The 21395-nt window shown below is 58.9% G+C and overlaps 1 protein-coding gene across 1 annotated transcript; it reads left to right on the plus strand.

Moving 5' to 3' along the window:
- Positions 1-5052: 5052 nt before the first annotated feature.
- SFRP1 (secreted frizzled related protein 1) lies at positions 5053-20935 on the plus strand (the record flags this gene model as incomplete). Its single annotated transcript, XM_084273993.1, has 3 exons — positions 5053-5587; positions 11500-11577; positions 20613-20935. The coding sequence occupies 3 exons, from the start codon at positions 5053-5055 to the stop codon at positions 20933-20935; spliced, it is 936 nt and encodes a 311-aa protein (XP_084130119.1).
- Between the last annotated feature and the right edge of the window lie 460 nt (positions 20936-21395).

Consider the following 21395-nt stretch of genomic DNA (forward strand, 5'->3'; position numbering starts at 1 on the left):
TGCTAATTTCACACTACCGGGAGACACCGACTGGGGCTGTTTGAGTGCCTCCATGCTGGCCCCTCAGCGGGATGGCTCTGGGTGTGAGCATCCTCTGCAGCCCAGGTGGTGCTGGGCACCAGGCTGGGGCATCTGAGCAGGATGTGGCAGCTACAAAATCTCTCCCCACGTTGGGGGGTTGAAGGGAGCGGTCCTGGCTGCATCAGTGCTATGGGAGCCCTGGAGCTATCTGCTGGGAAAAGCAGAAAGCAAACATGGCAAAGCTAACATCCTCCTCAGCAGGCTGGCCCTGGCAGGGGCTATCAGCTCTCAGCTTGCTGAGGAGGGGGGGGTCTAATCTAAAGCAAATATCCCCAGGGGTGAGGATATGTGGGAGGTGTGGGAGATGCTGTAGGAGTCACACACTGTAGCAGGGGCGGCACGGTGGGCTCCTCATGCCGGGCTTGGGTACCAAGGGACAGCTCTTGGTGGTTTTCATGTGGTCCCACGCAGGGAAGGGACAGCGGGTATCTGCAACCAGCCCATCTCCGCTCCCCCATCCCTGCTGCCTCCGTTGGGGCTGAGATGGGGCGAGCACAGTGGTGGGAAACCAGGGAAGAAATGCCAGGGCAGGCAAGGCCATGACTCCTCCATGCCCTCAAATGCAGCAGTAAGACAATGAGCCCTGGGCGATAGCGCTGGCCGGATTGTTGCACGGGACTATTTGGGGGCTCCACTTTGCTGCTCATGCACGAAAGCCAGTCATTTGGCAAAAATCAGCTCAGTTAGCAGCCATTGTTCATAAAAAGCCCGGGGCTGAATGGGCTCAGGGCTAATATATTCTATTATCCCACTCCTGCTTGTTTCCCCTGGGGCGGCGTGGAGGGGAAGGCGCATTCCAGTGCTGGGCATTGGGTGCCCTGTGACACTGCCCACCCGTAACGCCCAGAGAGGCTGGGAAGTGGTGGGTGGGCACTGATGTGAGTAGGGGCAGGTGGTGGGTATCAATCAGTGGGCACTGGGCATGTCATCCTCAAGCCATCCCTTCGACGGCGAGTACCCGCCGCGGGTGGATGCGGAGGAGAGCGGAGGAGGGGGGGTGGCTGAGCCCATGGTCCTGTGGGCTGTGGGGAGGAACAATGGAGCCAGAAATAAGCACGGTTAATTGGGCTGGGCTTTTCAAAGCAGGAGGAGAGGGGCTGGGGTAGCTGAAGAAGCTGTGCATGTTGCAAAGCATCTCATTATTCAATAAGAATACGTTGGCCCCTGTGGGAGAGGCAGCAATAAATGGCTATAAAGCAAAGTTAAACGATGACATTAGAGGCTACGCAGAGATTTAAGGAGTGGTGGGGTACATAATTGTGAATGGAAGTGGCTGCACGGGCTTCACTCAGAGAAGTTAATGCCCAATTTGGAAGGAGTTTGTTGGAAGTGCACTCCTTTCTTGGGCAGCTGCTATTTAAGAGGCCTTATACTGTGTGTTAAGCAATTTAGAGGTCTAGACCAGAGCTGTTGGCTCCCCCCTTGCCCCCCTTTCTTTTTATTTTTTTAAAGGAAAAAATGGTTTTCTGGGCAATTCTTTTCTAGTTTACAATTCACTCGTGGATTCCCCTATGGGCATGCTGCTGTGAACATGGGTATCAGGTACAGAAGAGAAGGGAACCAGCAAAGCCCTTCCTTGGGCTGAGTTCAGGAAAGGTCCAAGCTTTGGGTGGAAGGGTTTAGCAGCCAAGGCATGATGTCTTTCAGCTTGGATCACAGGAGCTGGACTGTGGCGTGAAGCCCCTCAAGCTCAGTGACTTCTGTACAACGTGCTGGGGTCGCAGCCAGCCCAGTAATCAGTGTGGGGTGCTCCAGGGATGTGGTGGCACAGCTCTGGAGTGAGCATGAGATGATGTGGTATCAACATGTGGTATCTACTGAGTTTGGGATAACCAGAACCCTGGCCAAAGTTTCATTGGGGTGTTCCTGCTGTTGCCTTGGGAGAGGTCCCCAAATTTCAAACAAGAGTTTCCCCAGTCTCTGCCTCACCTGCCTGGGTAAGATGCTTCCATCACACTGCTCATTCTGGAACAGTCTGATTACAGCACTGCCAAGGGAAACATGTCCTCTGCAAATGGAGAGGCTCTGCGACCTTCTTAGGGTCTTGCAATCAAAAATGGAGAGTTCACAGAATCCCAGCCTGGTCTGGGTTGGAAGGGACCTCAAGGATCACAGAGCTCCAACCCCCTGCCACAGGCAGGGACACCAACCTCCAGGCCTGGAGCTACACAAGGTTGCCCAGGGCCCCAGCCAACCTGGCCTTGAACACCCCCAGGGATGGGGCACCCACCCCCTCTCTGGGCAGCCTGTTCCAGCCCCTCACCACTCTCTCTGCAAAGAACTTCCCCCAAATATCTAATCTAAACCTTCCAGCCTGTAGCTTCCATCTATTCCCCTTGTCCTGCCAGTCTCTGCCCTTTAACAAGCTGATTCCCCTCCTGTTCCTCTGCTCCCTTCAGGGACTGGAAGGCTGCAATGAGGTTCCCCCACAGCCTTCTCTTCTCCAGGCTGACCCAGCCCAGCTCCCTCCATTTGCATGGTTTGGTTCTGAGTGTCTTGGACAAGCAGGGGTCATATTCCGGGCCAGAGACTGGTACCCAAGGATGTAACACTCTGGTCCAAATAAAGATTCTTGAGAGAAATTCAGCCCAAGGGTCTGTGAAGGGGTCAGCGTGCTGTCCTGTGTACCACATGATGTTTCATTGTTTCTAAACTGATTTTGGTAAAAGCAAATTCTAGGCTGCCAGAACCCCCCCATCCTGAGGGATGAGAAGCCCACGTCGCAGCTGCTCCGTGGTGCAAACTCTGCTGGGTGCTTTGCTTCCACATCCCAAGCCCAAGCAGCAGGAGAGGGTCTCCTCCCTCCAGCTGCCTCTCTCATTCCATGACTGGCACCTTAGGGAGAAGGTTCCTCTTGTTTACTGCTGAATTCTCCAGCCCATTAGCGGTGCTAACCAGCTTCCCTCTCCTGTTGGCCCTCAGGTGAAAGTGGCTCTTTCACGCTTCCAGGCTGCGGAGCCTCTTCCATTTACCTCTCAATGAGGTGTAGTTCCTGTACTAAACAGCACAAGCTGTTCAAGCAACAGGCAGCAGCAGTAACCGGAGCTTCGTGTGAGTCCGGAGGAGGGAGCAGCTCCCTCAGACAGGGACGTGTGGGCAGAGCCTCTCGGCATCTTGCACAAGTGGGGACCCAGGCAGCTCCTGGCTTGTGCTGTGGGACACCCTGCCCTGCCCAGGGAGGGGATGAAGGACTGTGGACCTGCACCAGCACCTGGTAGGTTCGCAGTCACTGTGCTCAACGTGCCCAGCTCGTGGCTTTGGAGGGCAAGGAAGGCTTTGCAGGCCATGGGGAGTGCAGCTGGTGGGGGACAGCGCTGGCTCGTGCCCCAGTCCCATCCCCGCAGCAGGCTGAGCATCTCCTGCTTATCTCTGAGGAGGACACGTGGATGTGGCCACAATCCATCAGGCTCTCTGTGGCCCAGCTCCCACTCCAAGAAGCTACCAGGAGCAGCCCCTATGTGAGCTCTGGACCTGTGGCCAGCAGAGTGGCTGGTCTGCTTCACAGGTGCCCTTCTTGTGGGGAGGGACTGGTGCTGCTGCTGGGGGGCAGCGGATGTTGCTCTTTCTGGGATGCTGCTCTTTCTGAGATGCTGCTGTTGCTGGGGTGCAGCTCTTGCCGGGATGCTGCTCTTGAAGGGATGCTGCTCTTGCTGGGATGCTGCTCTTTCTGGGATGCTGCTCTTGCTGGGATGCTGCTCTTGCTGGGGTGCAGCTCTTGAAGGGATGCTGCTCTTTCTGGGATGCTGCTCTTGCTGGGATGCTGCTCTTGCTGGGATGCTGCTCTTGAAGGGATGCTGCTCTTGAAGGGATGCTGCTCCTGCTGGGGTGCTGCTCTTGCCAGGATGCTGCTCTTGAAAGGATGCTGCTCTTGAAGGGATGCTGCTCTAGCCCGGATGCTGCTCTTGCCGGGATGCTGCTCTTGCTGGGATGCTGCTCTTGAAGGGATGCTGCTCTTGCACAGCCTCAGCTGCCCCAGCAGCTCCGGAGCAGCTTTCCCAGGTGCGATACCCCTTTAAGAAACAGACTGACTCCTCTCTCCTGTTGGCTGGGGGTTTATTTGGGGGGGGGGGGGGAAGGAGGGGGGGTGCTTTTTGGTGTTTAATATTTGCAAATACCACAGTTTTCGTTGGAGTTTGTCCACAGGGAGATGAGGTCCGCACGCTCCGGTCCAGCCTCCCGGAAACACCTCCAGCCTCGGTAAAGCTGCTCGGGAGTGACCTGGGCCTCCCCGAGCCACCCCTGCCCCGGTTCCCGAGCCCGCTGCTGGGCGGAGACGGGATCCCCAGCACGGCTCGGGCTGCCCGCGGGGAAAAGCAGCGGGAAGGGGTTACGGGGCGCGTCTCCCGGTGTCCCCGAGCCCCCACCGGCCGCCCACGGCATCTTCCCGGTAGCCCGCGGCCCATCTCCCGGCCGCAGGTGGCGAAGGGAAAAGCCCGTTCGGGCAAGCCCGTCGGGGACGCGCCGGGCGCTGTCCCGCTGCCCTCGGGGCCGCCGCACTCTGCCCACCGCCCGCAGCGGGCAGCCCCGGGGCCGCGGAGCTCCGGGGCGGCCGGGCGGCGCCGTCGGGGCCCGCCTGAGAGAGGAGGGGCGGGGCGAGCCGGGCCGGGGCGAATGGCGATTGGTTCCCGGGGCCGCTGATTGACACCGGCGGGCGAGCGCGCGGCGGGCGGCGCCTCCCTGATTGGCTGCCGGCGGCTCACAAACCCGCGGCGCGGCGCGGCGGGGCCAGACCGGGGCCGGAGCCGGGGAGGCGGCGGCGGCGGCGGCGGCGGCGGGAGCGGAGAAGGAGGAGGCGGGAGCCCGGCGGGGACGGGGTGGGGGGAGCGGGAGCTGCTGGCAGCGGCCACCGGGCAGGGAGAGGCGGCGGAGCGAGGGGGGCGGGGTGGAGGGGGGGACACGGGTCGGGGCCCCGGGGGCGGGCGCCCGGCGGGGAGCGGCGGACGGCGCCGTCGGGGCACGGGCATCGCGGCGATGGGCATGATGCGGGGTCCCCGCGGGGCCGCTCTGCGGGCTCTGGTGTCTCTGACCGCCGGGCTGCTGGCTTTCGGCGGGGCCAGCGAGTACGACTATGTCAGCTACCAGTCCGACCTGGGGCCTTACCCGGGCGGGCGGTTCTACGCCAAGCCCCACCAGTGCGTGGCCATCCCCGCAGACCTGCGGCTCTGCCACAGCGTGGGCTACGACAAGATGGTGCTGCCCAACCTGCTGGACCACGAGACCATGGCAGAGGTGAAGCACCAGGCGAGTAGCTGGGTCCCGCTGCTCAACAAGAACTGCCACATGGGCACCCAGGTCTTCCTCTGCTCCCTCTTCGCCCCCGTCTGCCTGGACCGGCCGGTCTACCCGTGCCGTTGGCTCTGCGAGGCCGTTCGTGACTCCTGCGAGCCCGTCATGCAGTTCTTTGGCTTCTTCTGGCCCGAGATGCTCAAGTGTGACCAGTTTCCTCAGGACGATGTCTGCATTGCCATGTCGGCTCCCAACGCCACCGAGGTCTCCAGGCCCAAAGGTAAGGTGCAACCAGTGCTGTGGTCCTGCTCCTGGCACCTTTCCCTGAGCTGATGGGGTGGCTGTTAGCCCAGGAGGGGCCCTACAGGGCTGAAGGGGGGTGTGCTGCATGAGGAGGCTCGCCTGAACCCTGCTTCTGGGCAAGCAATCCTCCTCCCAGTCTCCAAACACTCTGTGAGGTTCCTGTCCCGAGGAGGGCAGGACACCCTGCCCAGCTCCTCTCCTCTGTCCTAGAACCGAGCCCAGGGACAGATGGTGCTGGGGTACAGTGGCTACATAGCTGCACTGATCCCCTCACCAGTGCTGGGCTCCAGCCCCTGATGGACTGAGCTCCCACCCGGCTCCCACCCTCCATCCTCCTGGTGCTGCACCCAAACAGTTTCTCTCCCCAGCCCCGGTGCTGTGGGGCCGTTCTTGGCAGCAGCAGGGCACGTGTTCCCCCCACGGCAAAAAGCTCTGTAAAGAGTGACAGTGATCCTGGTGGGGTACCCCTCTTCCCAAGGCATCCCAGGGTGGGAGGCTGGGCTGTGGGTAGCTGTGTGTGCGATGGGAACCCAGCCCTGCTGTCTCGGGTGGGCTCAGTGCTGGCAAGAGAGGGCTGGGGAAAGTGGACATGGGCTTCTTGTTCGTTTGCTTTGGTTGTGCCAGGTCTGTTTGGTGCCAGACCGGCGTGTTTGTGTGAGTTGTGGTGAGTTGTCTTTGGAAAACTTTGAAAATACTTAGTTCTCCAGGCATTGCTTCCGTGCTCTGTGCCGGGGTGCTCTGCAAGGCTGGCGGGAGGGATGTTTTGTAGCTGGAGAAAGCAGAGGGCTATAAAAGAGCACGGTGCTTTCCTGCACGCCCAGCTTCCCTACAGGGGATGATGGGCACTCCCAGTTTCACTGGGAACACTGCAGGCACACCGGAGGAGCTCGGGGATGGGGCAGCCAGCGTGGGGCTGAGCGATGGTGTCCGGAGCTCATCAGGAGCTGCTTCCGTGCAGTTACCTTTACAGACAAAGGCTTTGCTCTGTGCTCAGCCAGGAGCCCTTGCTGGAGGGGTCCTGTGTGGCGTTATCCCGTTCATCCCAGAGGGACTCGAGTTACGGGGCAGGGAGGGAGTACATCCTGCAGCAGAGGGGTGACACCCTAGGGGTGTCCCCAGGAGCCTGTGTGGGGACACTCAGAAGAAAGCAGAAGGTGATGGCTTGAGCTGCACAGGGCAGCCTGGGAGGGACCCCCGGGCTTGACACCCACCGGAGCTGAACAGGGAAACCACCATGTCTTGGCACTAGCACCCAGAGGCAGGTGGGGTGAGAAGCAATGTACCATGCTGGGGGAATGTGAGGTTTGGCTGCTCTCACTCGTGGGGGACGCAGCCTCTCCCCCCTCCCCGCAGCGCCGACGGCAGCCCAGCCATGCTGCCGTGGTTTGCGCTTACTGGTGCGATTGCTGGCGGAAGCTCTTTGTTTTCCCAGCAAGAAGGCTCTAAAATCATCTTGTTCGGTGTGAACCTAGACCCTTGGTCAAGATCACAGTCGTGTCCCGTGGGGCAGGTACAAAGGGTGCTTTTATTCCCCCTGGGGACTTGCAGCCAAGCGTGCTCCTGGGTCGGAGCGTCTGGGTAACTTGCTGTGCAGCTGCCCCTTGCCAGGTCTGAAATGGAGTGTGAGCAGTCTGTGGGTCGTTCATTTTAGAGATGTTAGTGACCCAAGACCTGGAATGCTTTTCTAAGTCTGCTGAGTTTTCCCTTGTGTCATTAAAAAACTTCCTGATCACCTTCCAGAGCTGTCTGGGCAGCAGCGCTGGGGTGGGACATCACCACTGTGCCCATCACCACCGTGTCAGGGCACCATGCTGTCCTTCACAGGTGTCCCCTACAGTGAGTTTAGTACAAGGAGTTGTGACAGCTCAGGTTTGAGCCCTTTGGGGATCTGTTGCTGGTCCTGTTTGGTGTGCAGAGAGGCCTCGTTCTGCACAGGCTTTAGGGTGCATTCCCTTGTTCTTGGAGTGAGCTGTGAGCTGGGGGAGCGCTGGGAGGAACTAAAACCCCTCCGATTGCTAAATGGCTTGGCAGAAGTGGCGTCCCAAAGCACTTCTAAATTAGCAATTTGTCTGCGAGGATGTTTACAGGAGTCTTCCAAAGCGTTGTGCAAATGTGAAGTCTCTTCAGCCCTCGGTGGAAAAATAAGCAGCAGCCGTCTTCATGTCCCCTGGCTGCTCGGAAGCGTTTCAAGGGCAACCCTTGTGCTGAGCACCAGCAGCTCTGGAGGGGTCGGGGTGGTGAGCTCAGTGCACCCATCACCCCTGCTGCAGGACTGCTCAGATGAGCCATCTTCCTAGGAAAGGGTCCTTCAAGGTGGGAAGACCAGGTCACTGGCAGTCTGCTGGGCTGTGCCAGCTCTCTGGTTTGTGGCAGAGGGATCTGTTGTCTCTTATCCTGTGAGTAATGAGTTGGTGAAGCTCTGCGTGCCACAAACACCGTGTGTCGGGATGCTCTTGCCCCAGAGAGCTTGTGGTGATCCAAGCAAACAGCAGATTGCAGCCACCACAGCCAGACCTTCTGCACTGGGGCTCCTGCTCTGGTGTTCCACAGACAACCTGTGAGGGGTTTGCAGTCACAGCAGGGGCCCAAGCACAGTGAGGCACCCAATGTGGGGGGGGGGTGTGTGCATCTGGGTGAGCACACCCACATGTGCTGCTGTGATTCAGCTGTTACCCTGCTGTGTGCATGCAGGGTCCTTCCCTCCTCCAAGGCTCCTTCCGTGGAGCCCCTGTCCCCAGTCTGGGTGTGTTTTCCACGAGCACCAGCTCCCCTGAGCCCCTTCGGTCTCGGGCGCTGGGGAATGTTTCCTGTTGACTCAAAGAGGGTCAGAACCCAGCAGCGTCCCCCCTTTTTCTCTGGGCACTAATAAGAACGAGCCCTTTCAGTATTTTTCCCCATTAACACCTCGAAATTGGAATTTGTTCCTGCCTCTCAAAGAGCTGACCTGCTGAATTCCTTTCTCCTTAAGCACGAGGTGGTAAAGCCTGCAGGCCCACAGGATGCATCAGGGGAGTTGCAGATTAATATAGCATTACACATTCCTTCTCCTGCCCCTGGAGTAAGCTGGCTCTAAAGCCAGGCACTAGAAAATGGTCAGCAAGGGAAAAAAACGGGCTGGAAGCAGGCAGGAAGGTTGTATTGGGGTAGAGCAGTTGATGGCAGAATGTGGGTCCCTGAACTGCAGCTGGCTGGGAGGTGAGTGGGTAGGCCTGATGCCACGAGTGTTGGTGGGGGCTGTGGGGCACAGCGTGGCCAGGCACGTGCTGGTGTGGCTCCTCAGCACTGCAGCAGCAGGGACTGCCTGAGGCTGGAGCACCCAAACCATGGCTGAGCCTATTGCTGGGCTTCAGCCTGGGGTCGCATGGGGCTGGAGCATCTTGGCCGTGGTGCCTTGGGAGGGGTTGGGGGTGGGTGGGGGGTGGACAGGCTGTTTCAGGGTAGTGGTGGCTCTGTGAAAGAGCCCTTTTCCTGGGGCACAGAGCTGTTGTGAGCCTGGTCACCTTTCCACCCTTGGCATGATGGGGTGTGCCGTAGAGGAGGAGTGTTTCCTTTCCCCTTGGCACAGGCCAGTGTCCTTGGCAGCTCTGCAAGCCTGGCCCTGCTGCGACAGGGCTGCAGGAGGCAGGGCTGGAGGATGGTGGTTGTGTGTGTAACCACCCAGCACGTGGCTGGGGTGAGCAGTTGGGTGCCCATTGCAGCTTTCCAGGCCACAGAGGCCCTCCCAGCACTGGGTGGCATACTGGGGACATGGCCCTGGCATGGGGGATGTGGCAGCCTGGCAGCACCCAGCCTGCTTGTGGTGCCTGGAGCTGCAGGGAAGTGTCTTCTCTGTGGCAAGAGGAGCGTGGGCAGGATGCTCCTGTGGCGTGGCTGGCAGACCTTGGATGGTGGAAGGGGGATGGATGGTCAGCGCTGCCCAGGGTGGCCGCAGCAGCTCCAGCCCACTGCTGGTGCTGGGCCCTCACCGTAGCCAGGTGGGGGTCCCTGCTGTGCTGGTTGTGCCAGAGCATTCCCAGGGGCTGCTGTAGCTCAGCCAAAACAAAGCCTGTATTTTCTTGGGGCAGCAATGAGTCTTCTTTCCCATTATGGGCTTTTGTTAATCTGGCTGCCCAGAAGGCTCACAGGGTGGATGCAGAGGTGGCTTTCATGGTGTTTGGCTTGTGTAGGCTGGGCTGGTCTCCCAGCATGCTGAGGCATGTTGAAGTGCTTCTCAGGGTGGGATGCACAGAGGTGAACTAATGTAGGGCAGGTACTCCCTCTCATCCCCAAGGGTGGTCCCCAGCGCAGTGACTTGGTGCTGCAGCAAGGGCTTGTCACCCTTCCATGAGCATCCTCCCTCCCTCTCTCATCATGAGCTCATTAAATGTGCAGCCTGGGTGGGAAAAATCTGCCTGCTGGCTTTAAAAATAAAGTGTTGGGGACGTCATCATGTCCCCAAAGGCTGGCTTCTGCCTGAGCCACTCCAAGATGCTAGAAGTGGCGGTTGCCTCTGAAGGGTTTGGAAGGGGAAGTCACCCAGGTGATGGTGGGCAGCTCTCACAGGTCCCCAGGTACCAGGAGCAGGGTGGTTAAATCAGCTCTCTGGTGCAGTGGGAAGGTGCACCTGTGATTACCAGACGTGCTGCATGGCCCCAGGAATCTGGATTTGACATGGAACAGAGGGGAAGGACAAGCCACAGAAAACCCACATCTCACCTGAAACCCCGTGAGGCATCTGTGAGTGAGGAGACTTGGTTCTGTGGGTGACAGGGGCTGTGGCTGTGCTCCCTTCACACAGCCCTTCTGGCTCAGCACCCCTCTCACTGGGAGAACTCAGGGTTTTTTTTCCTGCCCAGCATCGTTGCAGGTCTCACTGGCCTGGCTGCAGGCTGGGAAGGGATGAGTGCTCCGTCTGCACGCAGGGACCGGCAGCTGTTTTGCTGCAGCACCATCCCTGAGAATAACTCCCTTGTGTGGGAAAGAGCTCTCTGTCCTGCTGGACCAGGAACAGAAGCAGCATCATCTCCCTGCTCAATAAATTCATCTGCCAGTAGCGCAGAGCTGCGTCTGTGCTGCTGGGTGGTCCGTGCTCTGGCTGGAGATGGGAACCTGGAAACAGATTTTTATTCTCTCTGTGAAGTGAGTTTTCCTTCCAGGATGGACCTGATGAAATGTTCTGGGCTGGCATTTCCCAAGAGGAGAATGTCAGCCAGCACCAGTGGCTGGGGAGCAGAGCTGACTCTCGTCTGCTGGACCTGTGGGGCTGCCTGCAGGGTGTAGCTGGGCTGGAGGCGTTAAAGAGGAGTTGTCCCCTCTTGGGGTGAGGTCTTTTGGAGGGGGTGTGTGGGTCCATCACTAACCTGTGCTGCTCTGGAGCAGGGAGGGAGGCGAGGGGCTTGCCGTGCTGTGCCTGGACAGCCAAGGGGGGACCTGTGCTGAGCTGGGCTGTGCCACTCCTGAACCCCTTTACCTGGTTCTGGGGCAGCCCCTTGGTTCAGAGCCACCCCTGGGCACCATCCTCCTGCCGTGCTGGGGTTCAGGCACTGCGTGCCTGCCTTGGCATACTGTGGGGAGGGATGTCAGCGGGCTGTGGGCCATGACCTGTGGTGAGTGCCTGGCCCTGAAAACCCCTCTCCTTGCCAGTGCTGTCCTCCTGTTCCTGGCAGCTGCCAGCCCCTGCCCGTGCCTGGCCTTGGAGCAGGGCTGGCAGGAGGCTGCCCGCAGCCGTCACTGCCCTGTGAGCTGCAGGACGGCTCCTGACCCCTGCCAGGGTGTCATCCTGCCAGGCTGGGACCGGGGACCCCATGGCAGAGCGCCTGGGAACGGGCAGTGGCCTGGCAGTGTGGGTGGCCAGGCTCTGCAGCATCCCTCAGGCTGGCTCCTCACCCACCTCTCCTCTCCTCTTGCCAGGAACCACCGTGTGTCCCCCGTGCGACAACGAGATGAAGTCGGAGGCCATCGTGGAGCACCTGTGTGCCAGCGAGTTTGGTAAGGAGGAGCTGGGGGGCATGGGGAGGCTTCCCTGGGCGGGGGGCTCAGGGTTCAGCGTGGGCCAGATCCTGGGCTGCTGTGTTGCCCTGCCCACTCCCACAGCTGCGTGCCCACGGGCAGCCACGGTCCCTCCCCGAGGCGAGCGTGCCTCTAGATGTCAGTGTCGGCGCGGGGACGCGTGTCTGGGACGTGTCCAGCTCCTGCATCCAGGCAGGCTTGGGGATGCTGGACTGTGCTGGTGGCAGCGCCTGTGCTCCTGCCTCCCCGGTGCTCCCGCAGCGGTGCTGAGCTCCTGCCCCGTGGGATGTGGTCCCCAAGTGTGGGATCACCCACTGAAGCAGCAACAGAGAGCGGCCAGTGTTGGTCTGGGGATGGGGCAGTGCCTCTTCCTTGGGGATCTCAGTGGGCTTCCACTGGGAATAAGGGTCCGTCCTATGTGTTGCTCCTGGTGGGAACACCAAGGCTGAGTCGGGAAGCCCGCTGAGATCCCCAAGGATGGCACTGCCCCATCCCCAGACCCTGGTGGGAACACCAGGAGCGACACGTCGGATGGACCCTTATTCTGCTTGCACAAAGGAGCAGGTAGGCTTCTGCCTTCCCCCCAGATCACTTGCTGTGTTACACTGTTCTTGTCAAGCTGAGGTGTAGAAACCCACAGCCAGCCCTTCCCTAGCTGGAGCCAAGCAGTGAGCTGGAAAACCATGGAGCTGCTCCAAAGCTGTGTCCTAAACCTGTGATGACCGAGCGAGGTGGATGATGGTACACAAGCAGAACTTCATTGTTTTTAAAGAAAAATAATTATCACAGGGAAAAAGATTAACCTATCTTGGATCAAGCCCAGAATTAAGTGGTTTTGACATCCTTGCTGGTGTGTGTAACGTTCCTGGGAGGTTATTAAAGGCCTATTGAACAAGGTGTGCATTCCTCAGGGATTAGCACTTGAATGTGCCCTGTGCAGACCCAAACCTGCTCCGTGTGTTGGCGTTATTACCCTGTCTGCTGGAAAGGAATCCTCTGCTCTCCTGCAGATCTGGTATGCCAAAAGGCCTAAGTTCAGCACAGGCTCCTCCCAATGGGAACACCCATGTAACTGCTTCCCAGGAACGCCTGGACTTTGGGCTGCGTCGGGTAATGGGCACACAAATTGGGTGCTGTAGCCTGGCTGGGGGAGCAGGATGTGCTGAGTGTGCAGAGGTGGGGGAGCTGGAGCACTTTGAGCTCAACCCCGTTGCTGGAATGGGATGAAAAGAGGAATAGGAGCTGCCCCTGGGAAGCTGGGAGCTTCCCCCTGGCATGGAGGGAGGGAGGGAGGGAGTGGTTGCTGGGACCATCCATAGTGCCTGGCTGGGGCAGGGGCTGTGCTCCTGGGTTAGTGGTGATGCAGGAGCATCACCCTGGTCCAGGGGTGCTGGGCTTGGGGACTTCTATCCCCCAGGAGAAGGAGCAGGGTGGCAGTGGCAGCTCCGTGCCGCCTCCCTGGAGGTGGGTGAGGAGCAAGCTGAGGTGTTGCCCTGCTGGTGGGCAGGCGCCAGGAAGGGAAACACAAGGCTGACCACATGCTTGTCATCAGCCTCTGCTGCTAAATCTCTTCCCCATGCCCTGGGACAGTTACACAACGGGGAGCAGAGGCCAAACCAGAAGCATTCATGGCCTCAGCAGAGCAGCTTGAGGTGTTGACTTGCCCACAGAGTGAGCTGGTTACGGGGCAGTCTCGTGGTGACAGCATCCAGAGGGTGGAAACCGTCCTTGGCAGGCAGCTCCCTGGGTCGGGCTGCAGCAAGTGGCCAGACAGAGTGTGACCTCTGCAGAGACAGACTGAGAGAGCTGGGCTGGTTCAGCCTAGAGGAGGCTGTGAGGAGACCTCATTGCAGCGTCCTGATGCTTACAGGGGTCCTACAGGGGAGTGGGAGAGGGGCTGGTCACCAGGGGGTGCAGGGATGGGACAAGGGGCCATGGCTTCAGGCTGACAGAGGGCAGGGTTAGGTTAGAGGTGAGGAAGGAATCCTTTCCTCTGAGGGTGGGGAGGCCCTGGCACAGGGTGCCCAGAGAGGCTGTGGGAGCCCCTGGAGGTGTTCAAGGTCGGGTTGGACAGGGCTTTGGGCAGCCTGGGCTAGTGAGGGTGTCCCTGCCCATGGCTGGGGGTTGGGACTAGATGATCCCTGAGGTCCCTCCCAACCCAAACCACTCTGTGATTTGGTGATGCTATTTTCTTTTTTTTTGTCTCAGAAAGAGGTTTTTCCCTTGAAAATGAGATGACCTCCCTGCTGTGGCGAAGGCCAAAGGCAGCTGAGCAGGACACAGCTGGTGTCTGCTGTGAACCATCCCTCTGCCTTCATGGTTGGCTGTGTCTTGGGTAGAACCTTTGTTACCCTGCTCCTCACTGCCACCAGACTCCCAACAGGTCTCTCCTGCCGTGGTGGAGCATTCCATGTCTCCTTCTCCTGCTGTTCTTCTCCCTCCCCATCCAGGGGGGTCCTGGGTGCATGTAGTGCTGCCTCCAGATGTGCCCAGCTGAGGAGGAGCCGGAGTGAGGGAAGGGATGCGATGCAGGGCTTGGCACAGGAGGGCAGGGCTGGGTGCTCCTGGGGGTGTCCCAGCTGTGGAGCAGAGCCAGCAGAGGAGGCATCAACCACAGGAAGTTTTCCTCAAAGCTCAGTGCACGGCCCTTGGATCTTTGTTTATCCTTAGGGGTTGGGTTTGGGGGGGGGGGGAGTTACTCTCATGGGGTGATTTCTCAAGGCGAGCTGTTTATCTGGCACTAAAATAAACTCCCCACCCTTCAGCTGGAGGTTTCTCCTGCACGTCCACCAAGGTAAACACCAGCAGCTGACAGGTTACAGATCCTCAGCGGAGCCAGACACGTACAGTAAATGTTTAAACTCTTGGGTGCTGCAGGGGGCAGCTGGTGCTGGGTCCTGTGCTGGTTTGTTACTCTGGGTTCCGTTCTGGGTAAGACCTGAGGAGCACTTTGCCCACTGCTGACATGCAGCCATACCAGGGTGGGATAGGGCTGCCTGCCAGCAACGTCAGTCTTGAGGGTGGTGAAGGAAGAGCTGCATCTGGTTGTGAGCGTAGGAAGACTGGAAAGAACTGGGACCTTTCTTCCCTGGCCCAGGATAAAGCCTTGGGTAAGACATGGAGGCTCAGAGGGGTGCCAGGGGACTGCCAGCCTTGAGGACAGGCAGCACTCTGCGTTTGCAGCAGTGCATGTGGGCTCCTGGGTGCTGGTTTGGGGCAGCTCTGCTCCTTGCTGGGCTGCTGGGAGCTTGGCAGCTCCTCCCAGAGCAGGATGCAGCTCTGGGATGGCAGTGTGTCTTGCTGCCTCTGCAGCTGGGGCTCACCTTGCAATAGCCACACGGTGGGAGCAGCATCTGTGTCCCCCTACCCCTGGCAAAACACTGGGCACTGCCTGCTGTGAGGGGCCCTGGCTCTGTGCTGCCAGAGGCACTTGGAGATGAGCTGCTCCTTCCTTCATTTCAGTGCTGAGCAGGAGCTGCCTCCTCTTTTCTCTCTCCCCCTTGGCTCTCCTTGGAAGTGCAGCCCCGTGCTCCTGGGGGTTGTGGATGAGCATCCCTGGGCGCAGCTCCCTGCATCCCTGGGCGCAGCTCCCTGCATCCCTGGGGCGTAGCTCCCTGCATCCCTGAGTGCAGCTCCCTGCATCCCAGCAGTCCCCTGTCCCCAGAGGATGCAGCAGGGTCCTGTCACACCTCTTGCTGTGTGCTGAGGCTGCTTCACATCTGCCTGCCCTAGTGCCCAGTAGCATCATCCAGGACTTGGAGCTGTGGGACCGAGTGTGTGTTTGTGGGGGGGGAGACATCAGGGAGTGGTGGGGGGACCCTTGCCTGGGCTGCAGACCAGCTGGGGGTACGTGTGGGCTTGATTGCAGATCGATTTCAGCACAGCCCTGGTGCACTGGGGCAGCACTGGCTGTCAGCTGGAGTGTGAGATCACCCACGGGTGCCCCCGCAGCCGCCTCCCCTGGCCCCCCCCCTGGGCTGCAGCCAGGGTTTGTTTCCTGCTCCTGGCTCAGGCTGGGCTGGCCCTGGAGCTCATTCCTCTCTCTGGTTCTCTGGGTGATTTTATTTATTGTTCCTGCCCTTTCTGCAGGGTCTGTGGGGATCCTGAGCACGGGCTCTCGCTGCGCTGGCGACTGCAGTACAATCGATCCACGCTGTTTATTTTTCCCTGTGACTGACAGCTCCTTCCCTGCAGCCTTCTCCTCTTACAGCCCTAATGTGTCTTCTGGCAGGTTTCCTCCTCCTGAGCCCTTTTCTAAAGGAAGGAGCAAGGAGGCTGAAGGAGCAGCTGAGCTTTCCCTTCTCTCACGTTTCCCTTCCCTGCCCCCGAGGTGCTGGAGTGGGGCCCGTGCAGGCAGAGCAGCAGAGAAGCATCCCAGCCCCTTCATGCTGGGAAGGGTCTGGAAGTGCTGGTGGGGCACGGGGTGTGGGGATGGGTTGTGAAGTGGGGTACAGGGGCTCATGCAGCTCATACAGATGTGGGGAGGGTGCCTGAGCCCCAGTGTTGGGGAAGAACAGTGTGTTACTCTCAGGCGATGCTAGTGTGGTGCTCCCAGTTTACCTGGGAGACTGGGCTTCCTCTTTCCCCCATACTGGAGGTAGGACTGGAAAGCTGGAGCTGCAGGGACGTGGATAAGAATTGTTTCCAGGGCTGAAACATGAGTTGAGCCTTGTCAGGCTGGACCCCAACCAGCTCCATGGGATTTCGCTGCTCTCGGAGCTGCTGCTGCCAGGAGTAATTTCACTCCAAGGGAGCAAATGCTTTCACAGACCCTGTTTCCTATTAGCAGAAACAAAAAGAAGAGACACTTTCATACCTGTAGCTCTCCCTGCTCTCTCCAGACAGCTGAGCGATGCTGCCATCTGACAGGAGCTCTTTGTACTCGGGGCCACGTCTGTTGCTTGGTCCAAGGGGGTGCATCACCCCAGGCTGGGGTCTGACCTTCTGCCTGTGGGAGTCACAGCTGGTGATGGGGCAGCCACACATCCAGAGGCACCCCTGTCCCCCTCACCTTCCTCCCTGGGCATCCCAGAGTTGGAGCAATCCAGAGGGAAACACAGAGTGGCTTGGTGCCACAGGGGAAGAGGACCTTGGAGGGGATGAAGCTATCCTCCTCTTCCCAGCTCTGCTGGTCGCTGGTGGTGTGGTCCTGCTGGGTGATGCTCTGGGAGAGAAGGAAGGGCTGGTTGATGCAGCAGCTGGTGTCAGGAGCGAGGATGCTGGGTGAAGCCTGGTTGTAGCTGCACATCCATCTCTTCTCAGCATCTCCATGCTGCTGGAAGGAGGCAGGGGTACCTCTGCTTGTCATGCTGGCAGCTTGATGTGGCAGTGGGCAGGGGCTGGGCAGAGGGGCTGTGCCTGTGCTGGGCTTTTGGCACTGCCTTGCCCAGACATGGCAAAAGTGTTGGTGAGTGGCTTGTGTGTTGGGCAGACATCAGCCTCTTGGTGCTGGGGCTGAGCAAGGGCAAGGGTGGGATTTCTGCTGCTGTGAACACAGAGGGGCTGAGAGGTGTAGAGTCCCAAATGAAACCCTGAATCTGCCTTTGCCCTGGGGCTTTTCCCCTCCCAGCCTAAGTAACGCTTTCACTCCTGTGTTTTCTGGGAATAGTGCTTGAAGTGAGTGGCTGGACACTGTGCTAGAGGTCTCCAGCCATGACTGGGCCACCAGCAGATGTACCAGCCCCACTTGCAGTCTTGAGACCACGTATGGCATGAAAGTAAAACCTCTCCCTGTGCTGTCCCTGCCCCCCTCTGCCCTGAGCACACTGGTGAGTGGAGGGGAGGGTCCTAGAGGGGTGTTCATCATCCTGGGTGATGCTGCTCACCCCCCACCCCAGCACCCAGGGGCTGCAGTCCCAGCACCATGCCAGATCCAGCACGGTGTCTCAGCCATTGTGGGGATGTTGCAAGCTGAGCTCAGACAATGCCTGGCTGGAAAGAGCTTCCTGGGGTGGGGAGTGGGGGGGGTTGGTGGGTGGTCCTGGCTGCAGACGGCCACCAGCACTGCTGGGACTGGAGCACAGGGCTCCTCTGCCATCGCCTCCCTCCTGGCATGGTGGGGAGTCCTCTGTGGGTCAGGTCACAGCTCTGGTTCGTGGTGGGGGGGTTCCTGGTCATGCTGCAGCCCCCAGGCTGCCTGTGAGTGCTCATGGTGGAGGGAACAAGGATGGTCCCACAGCAACCAGCACCTCCAGGAACACAGTGGATGCTTTGGTCCACGAGACCTTGGGTGGGAGGGGAAGGTGCTGAGCCTGGTGGGCGAGGAGATGTGACTGCAGGTTGGTGGAGCAGCACAGGCTTGGGGAGTGCTTGTGCTGGCACACGTGTGCATCCATGAGGGAGCGAAGGGGAAGGTGGGCTCGTGGTGGTTGTGCTTCCTCTGCAGCACAGGGCAGTGCTGATGCCAGGGCAGCCCCACGGCCGTGGTGCGTGCTCCTGTGGTGTGAGTAACCACCAGGTCCCTTCTGGGGTCAGCTCCCTCCTGGCAGAGATGGGTAAAGATTTAGTCTGTGAGAGTGAGAGCATCCTGGGGTCTCAGGGGCGATTTGAGCTCTTCTCCTGCCTGGCCCCGAGGTGGATTTGATGCAGTGCAGGGCAGGGGGAAAAGGGAAAGGGCAGGGGGGAAAGGGAAAGGCCAGGGCTCCTAGGGAGGAAGCTGTTTGCTTTGGCAGCTCCATCACATCCCAGAGCCAAGACTCGATCCATCTCACTTCAGCCTTTCCCCTGCTGCTGGGGCAGAGGTGCTCCTGGGGCTGGGGTGATGATCCCCTCTGCCAAATCCTTGATGTCTTGGGGAAACCATGAGCTGAGGGGCTCCCTCCCACTGCGTGGTGGTGTGCTCCATGCCAGAATGAATGTGCCCTTGGGCATCACATATGTGGAGGGTGTGGAAAACACCAGAGCTCCCTGTGTCAGTGTCCAGGCAGCTGCTGTGAAATGGGCCTCGCAGGTCTGAGCTCTCCTGGGTCTGAGCTGGAGATACACATCCCAAAGCCAGCAGCAGAAGGGTTCTGGTGGGCAGCTCAAGCTGCTGGCTGAGAGCAGGTAACTGCTGCTGTTCCAGGGGCTGCCAGACCCCCTTTGTGCTCTATCAGCTGTCACACGTGGAGTAGAGCAGCACCTCTGTGAGCTCAGAGATTGTTTTCTTCCTCTAGAGACAAAGAATCCATCACAGCAAAGCCAGTTTGGAAAAGTCTTAGTGCTGGTGTTACACCATCCCTCCAGCACGGGCAAGGGTTCAGGCTTGGAAGGGGTAAAGAAATTGGGGCTCCCAGTGAGGGATGCTGCCACTCAGTTGATGTCCTGGAGCTTAGGGCTGCCTGGAAACCACTTGTTCCATTCTCTAGGTTTGCTGCAAATTGATCTGGTTCAGCATCTTTAGTTCCTTAAAGCTCATGTCTCTTTAGCTCCTGGAACATCCTGCCTTTGGAAAGCAGATGGAATGAAAATTCCCCTGAAGTTTCCAGCCCTGGATTACTTCCCTGCACAGTAACAATGCAACACAACAAGGCTCTTGGCAAACTTAGCCAGCGTTTTTTGGCACAGGGGCAGAGAAATGCTGCTACTCCCATTGCCAGCGCAGTGGCCGGGAGCGGGAGGGTAACACAGAGAGACCTCGGGGTTGTCATCGTGCTGTCCTGCTGCCATCCAGAGGGCTGGAGCAGCTCCCCTATGGAGAGAGGCTGAAGGAGCTGGGGTTGTCCAGCCTGGAGAAGAGAAGGCTTTGGGGGGACCTCACTGCAGCCTTCCAGTCCCTGAAGGGAGCAGAGGAACAGGAGGGGAATCAGCTTGTTAAAGGGCAGAGACTGGCAGGACAAGGGGGATGGAGTGAAGCTGGAGGAGGGAAGGTTTAGATTAGGTATTAGGAGGAAGTTCTTTGCAGAGAGAGTGGTGAGGGGCTGGAACAGGCTGCCCAGAGAGGGGGTGGGTGCCCCATCCCTGGGGGTGTTCAGGGCCAGGTTGGCTGGGGCCCTGGGCAACCTTGTGTAGCTCCAGGCCTGGAGGTTGGTGTCCCTGCCTGTGGCAGGGGGGTTGGAGCTCTGTGACCCTTGGGGTCCCTTCCAACCCAGACCAGGCTGTGATTCTATGATCCAGAAAGCAACGTGGGCTCCTTGCTATGAGTTCCAGCAGAGCAAGACTTCAAGGGGTGACACTGTGGGGACCAGTCCCCCTGCCAGAGCCAGCAGCTCTGCTGTGCACACTCCTGGGGTCAAATGAGAAGGGACAGTGGACAATTAGTCACCTATTGGAGCAGTAGTCATCAGCAGCTCTGAAGGAGGCTCCCAAACAATGGGAATATGTTAGTCACTTTGGGCCACATGTGCTTCCCCCCAAAAGCAGAGGCAGAGCCAAATGGTGTGGAAGTGATCCTGTAGTGTACCACACATTGGCATCGTCCTTCCCACGTACGCTGAATCCGTGGGTGTGGCTGAGGAGCCTTTCTTTTCTTCTTCTTCTCTAATTTCCCATGGAAGTTGTGTCGGATCAACTGCCCTTTTCCTGGGAAAGGGGCTGTGTTGGCTCTGCCTCCTGCATGGTGGTCCCACAGGCGTGGTGGTTTGCTGAGGACTTGGGATGCAGAGATACTTGCTGCTTGGAAACCTGTTTCACAGGCACCCAAGGCCTGTAGAAAGATGCTTGAGAAGCCAAGCTGACCTAATAAATGGTCTCTCTGTTTGCCCAGAGCCTTGTTTGCTTGTCTGACCTTGTCTTACAATGAGGGAATCGCCCAGTGTGCTTTGCTGGGAGGAGAAGGGGAACTGAGATGTCGTGTTTCACCTCACTGCTTTGGGCACAAGGGTTTTCATGTCACACTTGGGGGGCCAAGTGATTGCTGAGGTGATGCCACACAGGGAGAATGGGGGGATGCAGGAGAGGGTTGCTGGGGTCTGCTGTCCTGGGGTGGGGGCACTGGTGTCCCCTTGCCCCCGACCTCCCTTAGCAAAGGCATTGCACCAGCGAAGGCAGCTCAGGAGTGATTTTGATTTTCTCTCTCTCTCTGGCTTGTTTTCCAGCTCTTAAGATGACCATCAAGGAGGTGAAGAAGGAGAATGGGGACAAGATGATTATCCCACGGAAGAGGAAGGCGCTGAAGCTGGGGCCCATCCGGAAGAAGAACCTGAAGAAGCTGGTGCTGTTCCTGAAGAACGGGGCCGACTGTCCCTGCCACCAGCTCGACAACCTGGGCCACTACTTCCTCATCATGGGTCGCCAGGTGAAGACCCAGTACCTGCTGACAGCCATCTACAAGTGGGACAAGAAGAACAAAGAGTTCAAGAAGTTCATGAAGAAGATGAAGTCTCCTGACTGCCCGACCTTTCCATCCGTCTTCAAGTGAGGGGGTGGGCGGTGGGGGGGAGCTGCTGCCTGGACCTCGTGCAGCCTGGCACGGCACCTCAGAGCTTCCTTCACTGCCCCCAGCCCTCCCACCTCCTTGCTGCCAGCATATCCCTCCTCACCTGGGTGTGCAGGTGTGACACACGCGTGCACCAAACGGCTGCTGGGGTCACACGCCATTGACATCCACAGTATCCAGAGACCTGTCGCTGCAGGATACCTACATTCATTGAAACCACAGCTGCTGGGTAAAGGGGGCACGTGGAGGGGTGTGAAGTTGTGTCAAGAGGTGACATGGTTGCAGGAAGGACCCTTGTGACCACCTTCTTCCATCTGTGTGGCTGCAGCATCGCTCTCAGTCGATTCCTGTTCGAACCAGAGCCGGACAATTAACCATCCCATCCTCACCAGTAGCAGAGAAGCCATTACAACCTCTGATCAAACCTCCTCAGAGCTAATTG

This window comes from Gallinula chloropus, assembly GCF_964237585.1.
Source record: "Gallinula chloropus genome assembly, chromosome: 21".
In the NCBI taxonomy this organism is placed as follows: domain Eukaryota; kingdom Metazoa; phylum Chordata; class Aves; order Gruiformes; family Rallidae; genus Gallinula; species Gallinula chloropus.